Source organism: Ambystoma mexicanum, chromosome 3p (assembly GCF_040938575.1).
Source record: "Ambystoma mexicanum isolate Mex_15411 chromosome 3p, UKY_AmexF1_1, whole genome shotgun sequence".
Lineage (NCBI taxonomy): Eukaryota > Metazoa > Chordata > Amphibia > Caudata > Ambystomatidae > Ambystoma > Ambystoma mexicanum.
The window spans coordinates 876,310,218-876,328,968 of record NC_090925.1 but is presented as its reverse complement, the minus strand read 5'-3'; the positions used below and the strand labels follow the sequence as shown (position 1 = coordinate 876,328,968).

Below are 18,751 nucleotides of genomic sequence, written 5' to 3'. Positions count from 1 at the left end.
TTCATCGAAATGTGTCTGTCTTTTTTGTACCAAAATGTTTTCAAATTGACCACGCCGCTTCTCTGCTTGCTGTTCGCGATGAGTCCGTGTCAGGACCCTACGGGGTCACATAAGGCGACTCTGCAAAGAGCATACGTGCGCGCCCTACAGGTCTGGGCGCCAACAACCTTGTAACCTTTCCACAACACCGGCGGATACAAAAGCGAGGAGCCGGATTCTTTTCTCCAGATAAGCTTTATTGATGCAAGCATTCTTTCCTGAGACTGGTACTGGGCATGAAGGGCCGGTGAGCACCCCTGCAGAATCAGATACGCACCTGGCAACCAAGAAGACGACCTCCCCTCACACGGATTGTACGGCGGGCACACCCAACACACAAAAAGAAACCTGTGTCCGCCATGTTGCCACATAGCTCAAGTGCTGCACAGTGTCCGGTCTTCACCTGGGGGTACCTGCAATGATTCCAGTCACTATTGTCCTCGTGTGGATTCTGCACAGTGGCCTGGCTCTGTTCCTGCTGCACGCGCCCCCAAACCAGCCCCCGGGGGCACATTGCCACTCTGTGCATTGCATTCACATGGCACTGTCACAGGCCGCATCTCTTCCCTGCCTGATGGCTGTGTACAGAGAAGGGGCAAGCAATCTGCCCAAGATCACGCGGTTGAGACTGATAGAAGAAGGGCTAAGCGATCGTCTATGGGCCTTTATTCCCTGCTGCAATTCACAGGCTTCGCCACTGCTCCTTCCCTCTAAGGTTTAATGCAACACAGAATGCTGGGTGAATGGTACAGCCCCTTTTGGAAGCAAGGAGATGCCAGGGTCAACCCGATTATATATTGTCTTCTAGGTCTCTCGATGATACACAGAGTTGACATGTTATGTTATTGTTGTTTTTTTTGGGTCGAGATATTCATTCTGAGACGAGGCGTTGTACATTTGGGGCTAGACGGGATGTAATGCTTTTTTAATATCATCCCTTGTGACTGCACCAAAATCTTGGAATTTAAAAAAGAAAACTACAATTTGCTAAAAACGATGGTAACCACGCATGTCCTTCGTGGTTCGCAATTGAAACTCCTATAATGTTTTAAATTTGGCTGTTTTCTCTAGAGACCAAGGATTCATGGAATTTTTTGCAGGGTGCAAAGTGACTTTTCACTGGTGCAAACTGACTTTGCACTGCCAGCAACACCCTGATTCATGGAACAGTGCAAGTGTACTTTTGCCGGGCAAAGTGACTTTGCTTTGCAAAAAGTCCCTTTGCACCGTGCAAAATATTCCATGAATCAGGCCCCAAGAATTCAAATGAACAGTTTCTAGAAACTGGGAGCAATGTTCTGTGGCACTCTGATAGTTTGACAACGTTTAGGGGTTGCAAATGAAACTCCTGCTATTAAATTGGTTGAGTGATATTTAGCAGTTACTCATTAGTCTTAGTTTCACGCATGTAGGAGGTTTTTACACACTTATTGGTGAGGTCTGCCAGTTCAAATGTCATTTAATTTAATTTCCCTGCGGTGTCCCCAGGGAGTCCACAATGTTTGCTACCTTAATGGCTGCGGTGAATGACACCGGTGAGGGTGACCTTGTTGACGAGGCATCAGCTGTGGCAACACATGGTGCACTATTTTGTTTTGTTCTGTGGAGGGATCTCACTCATGCATTGCGCATCCTCGCCTCGGCGGAAGATGCTTGCTGCCTCTGTTCTAACCTGCCTCCAGTGGCGTCGCCAGGAATCAAATTTAGGAGGGGCACAGAGGGGGCCAAAGACAAAAGTGTGGGGGGGGGGGCGCCTATGAAAGGTAATGTGTGACGTCACAATCACTCCTGCAGAGATGCTTTTGTGCACACCAACTACCCACGCCCCACTGAACTATTCAGTGACTAAGGGCCCATAATTCACAGCTTTGTGGCTACATTCTGATTGGAGGGCCTGCAAGCCTCTCTGCACACTATGGAGGTCGCTGTGTAGAAACCGGGCAGCAACACCTGAGAAGTGGCTCCTGCTCATTTTCAGACTGATGCCCGAATGCATACCAAGATCACTGCTAGCTTTCAGACAAAAGGGGAGTATTTGCCATGTGATATGCCGACATTTGCCTTAGTGAGTCTCACAAATAACACCACGAACAGGGAACACAGTCACTGCTAGCCTTAGGTAGGGGGGGGGCACAAGGGGTGGTGGCAGGATTTCAGAGGGGGGCCCAGCGACGCCACTGCCTACCTCCACCCCCATCAGACTGGAGTTTGGCGCATCGCAAGACGGGATGAGACGCTGCCTCCCATCTTTGATTCTGAAAGCTCGATGTTTTCATTATAAGACTAATTTTATGAGTACGAGGACATGGGAATTGGAGTGCAGGAAGGGTTGTGTGTGCAAGTGTTAAGGAAGCTTGTAACACGCCACCACTTAATGCACATCACTTGCAACACCCCTCGTCTCAGAGGATAGCCCAGAGGCAACGCGCTCGCCTTGGAAGCAAATTGACTGGAACAACACAGGTTCGCCTTGGAAACAAGTTGACGTGGAACAACACAGGTTCGATCCCCGGGTCCGCGCGTTATTAAGCGTGTTACAAAATAGCTAATTATAACTACATAAGTATTGCTTGCTCTCCACCTTTTGATCTCTTGCATTGACAGTGCTAAATCTGTACTTTAAATGGCACTGAGCAGGGAGAGATTTGGGGAGCAAGGTGATGTCTCAGAACACGCAAAACCCACAGCCAGGAGGGGGGGGGGGCAAAGTACATCATAGGGCAACTTACAGCTGGCTCTCTGCAGCTAATACTGTTAGGCGATATGTTTGACAGCAAAGCAGTTTGGACGCATTCTCTGTTAGGATGTGTGCACTAACCGCGTCAGAACAGTGCTTCCATGCAGCCCTGCTCCACTCTCAGCACCTTTCCCGGAGGAGATGATTTCTGCTGCCCTGAATGGAAGAAAGCAAGGTTTGGCAAGAGGGCAATCCTTGACACAAAGAGTTCAGGTAGGGTAGCCGATCCAGAGACTATTGTGAATTCCAGTTCCACAGCTGTGTCTGCTTTCTCTTCCGGCTCACGATAGAGGTCGGAATTGCCCGAATGACGGGAGACTTTCTGAAGATGATTGCGTGGATGCGTGCACGTCAGATCAAGTCACTTCCGCTTTCTTTGGTGAAGGGGAGTGGTCTGTTTTGTTCTTCCAACATGGCAGTTAGATGTGAAACTAGTCTTTGTACTTGATTCCATACAATGTTAGGAACTTGGTGCGGTTGGTTCAGTGTGAAATGGCAGCGTAGGAGGTAGGAATGAGGAGCCACTGGTTATACATGTTGGAGGCTTAATTGAAAATGATTCTCTTTAGGAATGAAATAGCTTGGGCAAGCTTGGAAAGCAATGATGTGTACCAGGGTGGTGGTGGTGGCGGCGGCAAAGTGATTGCAGAATATTTCAGGAAGCAGAGGCTGTGGGCACAGTGGAAGTCCCATGGAAGAGGTACTAGCGGCGCAGTTGCTTGCAACTCCAATTACAAGGGTAGAGGTCTTGGCAGGGTGCTCAGCATTCACACAATTGGTTGCAACTAACCGTCACCTGCCAACCCTCAACCATCAGGCAGCTGAAGGGCTACAAAAGTTAGATAGGGGTGGCGGGAACGTTTCTTGTGTTTCTCAGCGCCTGCTTGTCACATGGCGACAGACTCAAGTTTGGATGAGATAGCTGCATGTCCCTTTAAATATGCCAATGTCACGTTGACTGTCCGGTGAACAGTCTGTGACCCAGGAGTACAAAATCACTGCTTCATTTTAGGCGTAGCTGAGCTGGCACACTCAGACAACCATTATTCCACAGCAGTTATTTGGCTTTAAAACAAAATGTGTTTTTTCAAAAATTAAAATTCTCTCTGTGTATATGTATCTTTTTTCCTATCAAAGGTGTCTCTATTTCCCGACTCGTTCCTCCAGCTCTGCAATGCGTCGATCTTGCTCTTTCACAGTTGCCTTCAGATGCTTGATCTCCTCGGTCAACTTCTCCAGAGCGGGGTCCTGGGTGGAGAGAAAATCGGATAAACAGGTCAGCCAAGCAGAGAAATATCTCACAACAGGAAAGCAGGAGAGCATTAACTTGTTTTCTCAAGTTGAGAGTTGAGTCTAGGTAGAAACCTAAGGTTTTTACCTCCTTTGCCTTAATGCTGCTGCCTCAGCCACAGCTTATACTTGCAAGTTGATACAGGCCTGTACACCATTGCTTTCCGCCGAAAGTTGCGCCACCTTAGCGAGAGCCTTAATTCTCTCTAAACTTGCTTATTGTAATAGCCTCTACTTAGGTGCTAGCAAATACATCATCAACAAGATTCAAATACTTCAAAATAATGCACTGAAAATGGCCTTAAGTATTCCCAGGAGACAACATATCTCGGAGGCTAGATGAAAAAACAACTGGCTCTCTATCAAGGACAGAATGCAATTCAAAACTGTCTCCCTTCACCCATAAATGACTAAATAACCCCCTGCCTCGATATATTTAATAGAAATAATTGTCAAAAAATAATCAACACGCCCAACGAGGTTCGCCACTTCTTTCTGCCTTATAGTTCCCAGATTTAAATTGAAAAAAGCAGGTTGTAGTAGCTTCCCTGTTATGGCTGCCCAGTTATGGAACTCACTTCCGACCTCTCTGAGAACAGACCAGTCATTCCTTAGCTTTAGGAAAAATACCAAAAGCTGGCTTGGCACCAGGACATATGATGCAGTGTAGGACACGTATGGAGGCCCTAACACTGCATTACTTTGTGTCTTGCTATGTAAACTGTGCTGTATCTAAAGCATGATATATATCGTCTGCCTCCTGCAGTATCCTTGTGTCCATAACTGCCATTATTTCTATCTGCAACCTAAAAACGGAAACTTGCATATAATAACTGGAACTATCCCTATTGCAACTGAAAAGTGATACTTATGTGTAATGCGCCCAGATACCTCTGGGTTTGGTGTGCAATATAAATAAATAAACAAACAAACAAACAAACAGTGGGATGCCACAAAAAACCTCTGACGTTCCTACGACATTCCTACAGCCTCACACATCCACTGTGCAAGCACTAAAACCTCATGTGACCCAGTCACCTGGTGCACTCCGTCTACTGCGTCATCTTCACAAATGGTGTCCGACACCACAATAACTAAAGACCAGTGTCCAACGCGTCTCCTAACTAACCAATGGTGTAAAACACCACACCTGAGAGTGGTGCGTAGGCAGTGCATAGCCCACATTCTCAACAACCATGCACGCCCCTATATCAACACTTAATGCTACCGCCCTCACCCGGGCTTGTAGTTTGATAGGCCACGACCACAGTACGCAGTGGCCAACTTGGTCCCGTCCATTAATGATACATACCAAACACACACAGCATGCACCTCCACCAACTCAATAAGTAGGCATTTAAAGACATAGGTAAACATGGCTTCTTGAATAAGCTCAGCAAGTCCATAGTCCAATCCTAACATTTGCAATATTCGGTTGCTCCTCTGCAAATTTTACACATAACACATCTTTACCAATTGGTGCATTACGTTTTCGTCTATGCTGCATACCACTGTGCACTATCTTCTCACTTTTAACAGAGGCCACGCCATGCATTCTGTCACAAAGTTACACTCACTAATAACACAGGCCCACATCACAATATAAAGTATGGTTGCACACCCTAAATTCCAATACATGACAGTCCCAGCAATGGGCACAAATGGTCACAACCTCGAGTCAGTAGCTAGAACATAGTTGTAATGTCTCCGGTGTATTTAATCTGGAGCAGCACTAAAAGCTGTTAATCTTTTCCTCCACTTTGCCATGTTGTATTCCAAGCTCCATTGCCAAGCAAATCATGTCCTCTTGAGGATCAAACCCACCTCCCCAAAAATGCCTGAAGAGTTACTTAAATCGAAGTGCAATATACTCATATCCACTGCACCAATCACGCTTTGCACCATCCAACCAGTTCCACTTTCCACCACTCTTAAATCATCAACAGGTGACCAGGAGCCGCCAGTACAAAAGAAAAGCTTCTTTATTGTTGCAGTACAGAATAGGTAAGCCCCACAGGTTACGCAGGACTCCAGTACATTCTGGAACATCCACCGGCACACCCCTTATCACAGCCAACCTCTCTCTCCAAATGTCACACATAGAACCCTCTGCACTCACACCCCATTCCACTCTAAGAACTCATATAACATCACCATTCAAGCACAGCAGACAAGGCAGGAAGAAAGCACATTACAACTCGCAATAGGGAGAATACATTTAGAGATGCTAATGACTTCGAGATTTGGGGCAGTGTGCACTGTCTTGCTCTTGGGGTTATGGCTAGGGTGACTAAGAGGCCAAAAACGTTCAGCCGCTATGTGATGCAGGACCCAGCGATGGCATAATGAAGATGCACTGGTTTACTTGACCCTCACCTATAAGCCTTGAAGACGCTTGTCACGTGAGCCGAACTGTCAATATGGCCACCTTTAAAGCGGTTATTTAAGCCTCTCGGGTGGGCGGTGGATGCAGGAGTGACACCTGCATGGAACCAAATCCATAGGACCGAGATTTCCAAAGGCGCACTGTACTAGCAGACGTTTGCGAGCCCCACACCCAAACCAACTTGCTCACGTGTTTGGACTCGCAAACCGTAACTCCCCACTCACAAACACCTTACGGCCTGGGTCAGGAATGGCAAGAGAAGAAAGCGGAGGGATTGGACAATGTCTGAAGAACCCCCACAACCGCTCACACAGTCTGAAAATCCAAGATAGGATGGTTCTATCCGCAGAGAGAAAAGGGGCTTGTCTAGAACATTCTGGAGGATGCTAGGCTCAATGGTAAACCCAGGGATGGGACAACACACACACCTGAGCTCTATAGCCCATAGATTATCCCCAGAGGTGGAGTTGGGAGAACACAAAAAGCAAGCAGAGGGACAGGGTAATGTGGGTGTTTAGAGATAGTGGACGCAAGGAGAAGGGTCATGATGGAGGCAAGGAAGATATTCCTTTGGAGGTGGCTGGAGCAGAGACAGTAACAGAAGGATTAGGAGGTACATTGAAGGAAAGCAGAAAGCTTCGTTTAGGAGAAGTTGGAAAACATCACAAGGAGGTTGGGGAGAGAAAGACTGTAACGATTGGGAAGATCAAGACTCGAAGGGATATTAAAAGAGGAACTTAGGAGGCCAGGAAAAGGACAGAAAAGAAAGTGCCCCACGACAAGGAAGAAGATGAGGGGAGGAAAGATGGTGAACGAATCGGAGGGAAGGTAGAGGGGAGTATCCCACAAACAGAATTAGGGGGTGAGAATACAGGAGGAGACAGGAAGAGTATGAAACACACATCGGGAAAGGGACAGCAAGAGGGAGGAAAGGAAGAAGGCATAGTAGAGGCTGAAGAAGGAGAGGACAAGAGAGGAAGACTGCACAGGAAGAGACAAAAACTCTGCAGCAGATGCACTCTACATCTGGTGGATCAGTGTGGACAGCTGGAGGTATGAGCTCATGTGGAGCTTTGAGGAGCTAGAAGGTGTTCATAATAGGGGAAGACAAGATCCAAGGATCCCAAGGAATGAGACCATTGCAGAGGTGCAAGATGGGCAGCCGTGTGGGGGGTAGGTTGCAGAGTAATCAAAGAACCACTGAAAAAAAGCCAGAAGTCCGTTCCTTCTTGCCTCCTCCCCCCCAAACTTCTCTTCCTTGGGGAAAATAACATCCATCTTGACTCTCCAGACTTGGCCACTGTACTCTTTGTGACACCCTCTCCCTTATTATTCTTCCCTCTGGTCCAACCGACTGTGCTGGGCACACCTCGGACGCTTTAAACTCAAAAGATACCTCTCTCTCTCTCAACCCTCTAACTACCCCCCTCCTGGTCTGACCACTCACTCCTCTCCTCCCACATTGAGCTCCCCTGTCCCCTTATGATGCCTCTGCCCACACTGCCAGTCTACTTCTCCGTCATTCGACTGATGAAGCGTGTGTCAGTCGCTGCATCTGCCTCCCCTGCCCTTGCATTCGACTCTGCTTCTGACTCTGCTCTGGCTAACCTCCATCTCTCTATCTCTAACACCTTGGACATCCTTGCCCCTGTCATGAGCATCCGCATAAAATATGTCTCAAAATGCAACTCTTGGTATGACTTTGACTCGTCTCGCCATCTGCTCAAAGAAGAGAGCACATGTCCAAGCCCGTATTACTGGGGCCACCAATAACATGGCTGAACTCTTTAAAATCTGCAAGGAACTTGACAATCCTACTGCAGTCTCCTCCTATCCTCCTCCCTCCCAGCCCCTACCAACACCCTTCTTCTCTTGCCTCCCTTGGCACCCCAGTCCCTCCTACTCTCCTCCTTCTCTCTTCCATTGCACCAGAGAGTAGTCAGTTCTATGAAAGTCTTCTCCAAACAGGTGCTCCCCTGTTCTTCCAAAACCATCAAGGACAACACCACCTCTCTTGCCCCAGCCTTGGCTGACCTCCGTTACCATTCCTTTCCCACTGGCTCCTTTCCACAACCCCTCAAGCACTGTCTTGTGCACCCTCTCCTAAAAAAGCCATCTACTCACCCTTCTTGCCCGGCTAAGTATCACCTTATCTCTATCACCTCTTTCTTGGGCAAACTCATGGAGAAGCTGGTCATCTCCCAACTGATCCTCCACACCAAAGCAGCTGGCTGCCTCCATGAACATCAGTCTGGCTTCAGAGCACCCAGAGGCATGGAAACTGCTCTCCTGAACACCCGTGAAGACCTGCTCTCAAACATAGATTCTAACTCTCCCTCTGTTCTGAACCTCCTCAATTGCTCTTCTGCCTTTGGCACAGGCAATCACTCCATCCTCATAAATCATCTCCATGATACCCTAGGCATTACGGACCAGGCGCTGGCATGGTTGACCTCCTTCCTTTCAAACTGACCCTCGCAAATGCAAATGGGCCCCTTCCTCTCCTTCACCTCACTTTCTACATGTGGCATCCCTCAGGGCTCTAGCCTCTCCCCATGGCTCTTCAACATCTACCTAGCCCCTCTGGCCCACCCAATCTCCACCTTCTCTCCTCATTTTCAGTGTTATGCTAATGACACACAGCTCTCCTTTAAGCTTCCTTCCTCCTTCTCCTCTCCTTATTGTCTCATACCAGACTGCCTGACTGCTATTCAAGCATGGTGCTCTGCCAATGATCTCTGCCTTAATGCCAGTAAGACAGAGAGCCTTCTTATTGGGATGCCTGTTCGCTGCTCCCCCCCACTCTTTTGCCACCTTCCTTGGGCCCCCTCCCCTCATCCTCTTGTGAGGCAAAACACCATGGGGTCATCTTTGACTCCTCTCTCTTTTTCTCTCCACACATCATGAACCTTGCCAAGTACAATTTTAAGCTCCACCTCGTCAGAGGCATTGCCCCTTTCCTCACCTTCCCAGTAAGATCAATGTCTCCAGAGCTCTGGTTATCTCTCGGCTGGACTACTGCTACAGCCTCTTCATCAATCTGCCTCTTTCCTCCCTTAGCCCCCTTCAATTAATCCAGAATAGGGCTGCAAGACTTATCCTTGGCCTCAAGCCCAGGGACCGCATCACTCATGCCCTAAAATCTCTCCACTGGCTCCTGGTGATCCCAAGGATCAAATTCAAGACACTTTGCATCAACCACAAGGCTGTATAGGGACTGGGACCTCTCTACATCCAGCTTTCTCTTCCTAAATACCTCTCTGCTAAAGTTCTTCGGTCCTCTAGCTCGAACTCTCTGCAGGTCAGACATTTCTCCAAGCAGAGAGTGGGAGGGAGATCCCTTTACTCAGCAGGTTCCTCCCATTAGAACACTGTCCATGCCTCCCTCAGACTTGAACCAGATCTTCTTAAATTCCAGAAACTTCTCAAAATGTTCCTTTTCTCCTCTTCATTTCTCTCCCCCTCCCGTGCGAATGTCCCTCTGCTGCTGCGATGGTGCCTGGTCTCTCCTGAGTCTTACAGGGACCAGACCACAACTGACCAGTCTCCTCCAGCATCCCATACCAGCACCTGCCCGCATGCACCCTTCCCCGGACTAGCCCGAATCTGATCCATCCTGTCCATCGCATTTATCTGCCCTTCCCGCTTTTTCCCCTGGAACTTGCCCTTGTTGGCCTCCCTCAGCATTTGCTCACTCCTTTGGGCCCCCCGCTGTGGCCCTTCACCCTCTCCCATCTTGTCCCCTACTCCTCCCTCCCCTGCACTTATCACCTTTGTCCTTGTACGGTAGGATTGATACAAGGCCAATATTACCATAATTGTTGTTTTATCTTTTTTTTTAATGTCCCCCTGCCCCCCATTGTTTTGTCTTGTGGCGTCTGGAAACACTTCTGCATAGGTGCTTGTAACTAATTCTGCCATCCGCATGGTGGGTGTGCGCTCACCTGGGCTTTTTTGAAATTTTATATGAAATTGAATGATGGTAGATCAGCCTCCAGAAAATGTGTTGGGCTAATCTGTACACATGTTCCAATGCTCACTGCACAACATACACATAGACCTGTGTACTCTGGGTGGACAAAGACTACAGGCGCATTCCCCCTGTCATATTTAGTTGGGATATGACAGTCAGGATTACACCTTGTCTCTCAGAAGGGTGAGGGCAAAAACCTCCTCCTGCCATGGCCAGACTAATTAACTATCAAAGGCTCCATGGATCCACCCTGTCTGTCTGTTTACCCTCTGCAGATGGTGGCAGCAATTAACATAATTAACACTCTAATGGAGTATACATCAAACAGGCCCACATGGGGCCTAGCTGCAGAGGTGTACAAGGGAGACAGGAAACCCCAGCAACCTTTGATATGCACTGTGTAAATCTGAAGCCAGCTCATGCCTCTCAGTATCAAGGACAGTGACCTATCATGTCTTGGACAATCTATTTACAGTAGTCATCCCGCAGGGGGACCCCATTCAGAAGGTGCGAGTATGTGGTTTAGCGGCGACCAAAGGTCTGGTCTAGCGACAGCTTCAAGGGAAACCTGCCACTTTAATCAGGAACCACAGAGAGCTCAATTAACCAGAGAGACCCTTTATCCACAACAGACTGGAAGATGGGTGGGACTTAGTATTACATGTTTTCACCCCTTTGACTTTTCTTTTGCAAAGCACTCTGGTTATGACCTCACGCATCTAGGAGATTGTTGGTGAAGACCCAGGATTGGTTCATTAAGGTAGGCTTAGCCTACACCAATCACTGTGGCCCATTTGGCTTTAAAAGAGGGTTGAACCCTTCTTTTGGGCAGATCATCTGAAGACTTTGCAAGGAGTAACAAGAAGAACTCATTTGGACCCTGGCTGAAGGTAGAGTCTGCCTTACAGCTTCCATGAGTGAATGAACGCCAGGATTTCCAGAGAGAGAAGCAAGATCCCTTCCCTCAATATCTTCCAGCGGACAGAGGGAGATACTGAATCCAGAGGACCCTCCAGCAGCTCCAGAAACGGTATCCAGCCAGCACACAGCATGCCCAGCTAGGCTGCGCAAGCAAGCTTCCTACGTGGGAAGTGCCAGAGAGTCTCTGAACCAAACCAAGGACATTTCTGTTTCCGGTAACACTCTCCTCAGCTTTGGGCCTTCCGACTTAAAGGATGACACGAGCCCTGTGAAGAAGCTAGGAGGGGTGTAATGACAAGCATCCACCTTAAAGGACATTTTCGAGCCGGGGGGGGAAGCTAGAGGGAGGACAAGACAAGAAATCTTACTAGGCCTTGTGTCATTCGGATCGTGCAAGTGCAACAACATAAAGTGCAGAGAGAGGAAAGGAGGGAGAAGTGCCAGGGAGATGGAAGGGGGAAGTGCAATCAGGGCAGCATTACCTACAAACAAAACACAACACATTTACAAGAATACAAAACAAAAGGGTGAGTTAAGGTTCCAACAATGGCAAAGTAAATGGTGGTCGAGAATGGACAAACTAGGATAAAAACCCAATGTGTATCTGAATCTGGATTTCCCTTTTGTTCCTTCTTCTCGTATCCCCAGCTTATTTATCAAAGACACTCTGGGGCAGCTGCCAATAATACCTTGCATATTTGGACACAAGACCAGTAAGTACTGGCCGCCCTGCTATATTGAGGTATACGTTTTATAATAAAGCTTTAATTTAGTGGGATGGACGGCTAGTCCCCAAGTAAGGATATCTGTTTTATTTTTGCTCCTAGGTAAAGGCCTAATCAATAGGCACTTGATGCACCAGTATTTCACTAATAAGAGACCGGTGGTACACAGTAATCTAATTATTTATTTCTGAGATGAATTTACATTAGAATAATTGGTACAGCACTAATCTAGGCTGTTTTACATTGTGTTTCAGGCAAATTCAAAGACTGATTTTGATCGTTTACCAAGAACTTGTAATTGCTGAACGAGTATATGACTAACACCTTGCTAAACATTTTTTTTAAATTGCTAACGCTACTGAGATGATAAAAATCCCCTGAAGAAATTCCCACACTAAAACCAACCAGTTTAGAGGGAACGAAACATGTTGGGTAACATGCTTGAAGACATATTATAATAGCTTGATATCAATGGACTAAGATCATATAAAAGCCGCTTTTCAGGGTTTTGTATAATACAAGCTGCATCAAGATAAGAAATTGTAGCATGAATAACATCATGATACATTGTAAATCTGTTAGCGTTATTGTATGTTTTTTTATCACAAATCAAAGTCGGCAGAGTACGTTGATAATGCACAAGTCACTTTATTGGGGTGCACATGTCACTTTGGTTCATTGAAATATATATGTTTTATCTTAACATACTCTTTTGAATAAAAATTCTATTTTGTATAATATCATGGTATTCGCTTCTTGTTGATTAAATGAACATTGTTCTGCCATATTAAGAAAGACCAGTTGTTTAGTAATGGTCAGTAATACTAGTACCTCATTGTGTTATATATCCACTTGTTTGAAACTTGCACAATGTGTATTCAGAGGGGTCTATCAAGTTTGTGTGGTGAATACAAATCCATATAGACTTTTAAAGACATTGGGCGGTGGCTTTAACAGACATTCTGCAGGTCTGCAGAGCATGCTGCTCGATCCACGTCCGCTACGTGCTACCCAACGCAAATGCGCACGACCAACCCACAAACCCATCAATTATGCCTTAATCAATTCCAGATCAGTCCCGGCTCACGCAGCTGAAATCCATGACCTCATAAATTCCAACAACCTCGACTACTTGCCATAACTGAAACCTGGCTACACCCAGCTGCAGGCCCAACCCTTTCCATCACCATTCCTCCGGGATACGCATCCTAAGATGTGACAGATCCCCTAAAACAGGAGGCAGCATCGCTCTCATTTTCAAAAACGACCTCCCCATCAGAGCTACGCACACCAAAGCCATTCCTAACTGCAAATCCCTACTCGCCAAGCTCTATGCATCGCCTACAATTTCCATTACCATCCTCCTCATTTACTGCACTCCTGGCTCCAGCCTCACCTTCGAGGACAACCTACTTCAAAACATCTTCTCCTCCATTAAGCCCAACTCAAAAATCATAATCCATCGGGGCCTCAACAATCACGCAGACACCCTTGCCACCAGCGTAGCCATGAACTCAACCAAGCTGGCTTCACGCAATGATCCCTTGAGCCCACCTATGATCAAGGCCGCACCCATGACTGGATCAGTGACCTCAATTGCAACATCACCAACTCCGTCACCTCTCCTTGCCCATGGTCTGACCAACACACCATTACCTTCAATATCCCATCATTATGAATGCCCCAGTCCGGTTCAACTTTCCAAACCAGAAGGCCTGGCCCACTGCACACAAAATCTCAACAACATCAACCTCACCCCGCTACTTGATACCCTCGCTCATCGCCAACCTCAGTGACAAACCCAGTAGCTCTGGTCGACATCTACAATAAAACCATTGCTCAGTCAGTCGACACGCTTGCCCCACTCAAACATCAGAAAGCCAAACCCTGACTAAAAAACGTCTGGTTCACAGATGAGCTTTTCAAAGCTCATGGCAAAAAGCGTGCCTCTGAGCGGGCTTTGAGAAACAAAAACACCCGGCCTCCAAAACCCTCTTCACCTCCCTGGCCAAAGACTACAGAAAGGAGATCCACACTGCAAAAGCCAGCAGCTACAACTCCAGGATCAGTAACGCCAAATCCAACTCCCTGGAACTATTCATGATCCTCCGGGAGCAAGACACTCCCTCCCCTCCCAAGCCAGACCTGACAGTGGACTGAAAAAATCCTTTCCAAACAACAACCATCACCCACAGCCCCCAGCGCTTTACCGACCCACGCGTGCGCCCCTTTCAACTTCCACCTTGCCTCAGTCCATAAAGTCACCAAGATCATCAATAGTGTCAAACCCTCTTGCTGCAAAGGTGATACCTGCACTGCCCCAATTATCAAAAACTGTGCTGAGACACTTACTCCAATCATCTTGGCCATCATTAATGCTCTCTTCGCCTCCAACTCGGTGCCAACCTCCCTAAAGGAAGCATGGGTCCTGCCGCTGCTCAAGAAGCCCTCCCTTGACCCCTCCATACCTTCAAACTATTGCCCCATTATTACGGAACCCTACCTCCTGAAGATCCTGGACCGCGTAGCCTACATCCAGGTTCAACATTACCCTGAGGAGAATAATATCTTGGGTGTCTGCCAATCAGGCTTCCGCCCCAAGCACGGAACAGAAACTGCCTTACTTGACCTGAAAATTCAACTCGATGCCACCAAGTACACTGGCAAACTTGCCCTCCTGATGATGGTGGACCTCTTTGCAGCATTTGACTTGGTAGACCACCAAACTCTCTGCTCCCAACTTGCCTCTACAGCCAACGTCTCCACATCAGACACCAACTGGATGAAATCTTTCCTAGCCGAGAGATTCTCACGAGTATTCAATGATTACTTTTCTGCTGCACCCAGTGTTGTCACCTGCGGAGTTCCCCAAGGTTCCTGCCTCTCCCTCACTCTTAACAACATTTATACAAAACCCCTCTTAGACCACCTTGACCTCGTCAGCTCTTTATCCCCCTTTCTGGTTCATATGCTCAGGAGTCAGCCACCATCAACTCTGTGTATGAAGTCGTACAAAACTGGATGGCATCTCACCTACTATGCCTCAATGACGATAAAACCGAAATCCTCATCGTCGGCTCCCACTCCACGCTATGCAACATAGACCCAGAATACAAGGAGTTTACCATCAACAGAAACCAAATCCCCACCTCTTCTGCAGCCAAAATCCTAAGTGTGTATTCCTGGACTTAACCCTCGACCTCTCACGGCAGGTGAACTCTATTGCCTCATCAGGAGCCGACACGCCAAACTGCTCTACGCCATTAAGCCCTTCCATTCCACACCCAACCACCGCTCTATTGCAAGAGCCATCACCGGAGCCAAGCTTGACTATTGCAATGCCTTATTCACCGGCACCTCCAAGCGCAACTTGAACAAACTACAATCTATTCAGAGCAGCCATAGGTTTCTCCAAATTTGACCACATCTCAGAAGCCAGGAGAGATGCATACAGACTACCCATCTGCGAAAGGATCCAATTTAAAACACTTTCCTTAGTCCACCGATGCCTTTCTAACACAGCCCGACCTACCTCTCACCATGTGTGGAGAAATACTCTCTCTCCCGACCTCTCAGATCTGTGAACTCTCACCTCCTCGAGGTCCCCTACTTCAGTGGCCTCTCGATGGGGGGCACGAGCTTCCCGGTCGCAGCTGCTAAACTTTGGGACAATCTCCCACCAGCCCTCCAAAAATAACCAGCCTACTAGACCTTCCGCACTAAAGACCTGGCTATTCAACTAACACAGCTCCTCCCAAGACTCGTCACTCATCCTGATGGATCCCCCTCTCTTTTCTCTCCCTCCCCATTCTTTTTTTCTCTTAATGTAACTAGTGCATAGATGCCCGAGGGTTTTGTGCGCTGCATTAAAGGCACAAATAAATAAATAAATAAATAGTGGCTTTATGAATCACTATCGCAAGCAACAAAATGCCATTCTTTCCATTCATGGAGATTCAGGGGTCACACTATCCAGACTGTACTCTTTTTTATCAGCCTTTCTAAAGCTCGTCACTGGCACCTAACTGACACAGCACTTGCACCCCCATCCTCCCTGGACCTCTGGCAATGGTACATTGCCAGACTCACTAAATTGCAGCCCAATCAGCCGTGCCCGTGAGTGCACCTGTTCCATGTCAGACTCTGCCCTTTCCTAATTGGGTGGAGAAACACAAACTCGATATGGTATTTGAACCCAGACTTGTCACACCAGCCGTAACAATTCAAAAACCCAGCACCGGGCTAATTGTTCCCCTCCCTACAGGCCTTCTTGTCACATCGTGCTCACAATAAAGGCGGTACCCAATAGTCCTCAATCAACATGGGCAGTTGCCATGAAGCTAGAGATGCACTACACTTCCCATGAGACAATGCGCTGCAGGATCTCGTATGCTGACATCATAGCGCATCCCACCGACTGGTGCTTCTGGATACCGGGGTAAAGTGAAATAACAGGTATGGCGAGTTGGCCCTAAACGAGTGTCCGTTCCACCGTGTTGTTTGTTTGTAGTTTTTCTCAATGATTCTTTGCTTTGGCTATTGGCCTTGAATGCCATACTCTGGTTGCTGAATGCTCTGCTTGTTTGCCTTGGCGTCTTCTCCTGCCTATATGCTCCAATCACTGGCCTTGTATGCTGAGCTCTGCTCACCTACTCCTTTGCTTTGTTTGTCATGCATTCATCCAGGATTTTCTAAACCCCCTTGAACTCTTCTGCGCCCAGAACTGAGCGACTGTCTGGAAGGAGCTGTTTCTTCCTTGTGTGAATATGTGGACTCTGCCCTCTCTTTCTATGGCTCTTGCTGCCACATCTCTGTTAGGCGCGTCGGCATGGCATCGAGTAGCTCACTTGCATATTCTATTCTGACAGCCACTTTTTGTGATCCATTGGGCCACTCTGATCAATGGTCTCAAGCCCGCAGCCCTAGAGGAAGTCATCATCCTGAGATGTACGGCCGGAAGCTACGTATTTCTGATATTCTTTCTTTGGTATCAGGTAATATTATCCCCACCAATATTATTGCCTTATATATGGTCACCGGGAAACGCCATAGGCCATATTATTGGTGGGGATCATTTATGGGGTAAATGGGAGCAGCGGCTGCAGGGGTGTCCCCCGCTCCATTAAGAAAAATATGGGGGTTGCGTGGGTGTCAATGGCTTAATATTGTCACAAAAACGGGGGCCATTCTTGTATGGCAATATTTTTGCAGGGATATTAACACATGGACCTGTTTCTTTGTGATGCTGCCGCACTCAAAGAACTGACCATGTGGTACTAACCTTTTTTACAGCCTGGAGGGTGGTGTTTTGTCTTGTTTTTCTCCCCGCCTTTCAACCCGGGCAACCTTTTAGAGGCAGTCACTGAAAATGTGACCAAAAGTCTGACTTATGTTTGAAATGTAATTATCCATTAAGTGAACAACTGTGTTTCCTATCTGTAGGTTATAAGTAGGTAGGCATGGCGGGAAACAGACTCAGTTGGGATGTACAGTACAGACAACTGACTCAGACCGATTGGTGTTCAATAGATCTGCACCTACCATGACTGACACTACCTCACCCATCATACCTTTCTGAGAGCAACCTAACAGTTTTTCTTTCTCTTCACTGCCCACATGTAGTTTGCAGTGTAATATAATGTAATATGGCATTTGACTAGCACCTATTCCCATTGGTATGGCCTCAAAGCGCTGTAGGTGAACGTCTTGGGGGACTAAACTCCGTTGTATGAGAGGTTGGTCAGGGTTGATAAGAATTTGTGTCTGCATTTAGCCCATAAGAGGTGGTGGGGGGGGGGGAAGTTCCCACTAGGGACCTATGTCAAGCTGGGTTGTGGATGGGTGCTGTGAGGTTGTCGGGAAAGTATGCAAGTTCAGGAGATTGATAATGTGCCCAGCTAGACGGAATTTCTGTCTTGGGACTTAGCTGCATTCTAATGGCAGGGTTGTTGTGCGATGTGTCTTCAAGTAGCATATGACTGCGGGTGTGTGCAGGTGGGTGGCCGTGCCTGCGGCTATCTTCCATCGACATGGAATGTGATACGTACTCACGAACGCTGGTTCGTTTCTTGGTTCGTTGACGCGCTTCCTGTGTTGCGGTTTGTTGGAGCCCTTTCTCTGCGTTTAAATCTTTCTGACTGCAAGAATTGGGGTCAGCTTCTGAAATGCAGACCTCTCTGTGAAGGTACCACAAATCAGAAACACAGACACAAACAGATAAGGAATTCCATTGGTGTCTGTTTAAATTGTCCTGTTTTTCCAAAAGCGTATTCTATTTGTTCCTGGCGAAGGGGTAGGAAGCTTGAAAATAAATGACTTTGTTAACCTAATTAAGGAATTAAGGTATGAAGTCATTGGGCCTCATTACGACCTAGGAGGTAGCAGTGCCCTTATTAAGGGCACGGCTGCCGCCGGTAATGATTTTTTACCGGGTCCCAGAAAAGGGCAATAACCGGGTAATTCCGACCTTGGCGGACCCGGTAAAAATGAATCCCCATTTCCATTTGACCCCAAAGGGCTCAATGGGAGTGGGGAGCATGCTAACAACGGGCCCGTTGTTAGCATGCTGGGCCGCTCACAGGGCCCGCTCAGGACGTCTGGTAAAACCAGACTTCCTGAGCGGGTACCGCAAGCGGACCTCGTAATGAGGCAGCATGGGGTTAACAGCGCCGCAGCTCTAC

The 18,751-nt window shown here is 47.6% G+C and overlaps 1 protein-coding gene across 1 annotated transcript in view; it reads right to left on the bottom strand.

Moving 5' to 3' along the window:
• Positions 1–215: 215 nt before the first annotated feature.
• Positions 216–18,751, bottom strand: part of LOC138581046 (coronin-1A-like) — a 170,789-nt gene continuing 152,253 nt past the window's right edge. The window contains exon 11 of the mRNA XM_069652073.1: positions 216–4,024. Within this exon, the coding sequence (XP_069508174.1) occupies positions 3,920–4,024 (105 nt within the window). The 3' untranslated portion in view covers positions 216–3,919. The remainder of the gene's footprint in view (positions 4,025–18,751) is intronic.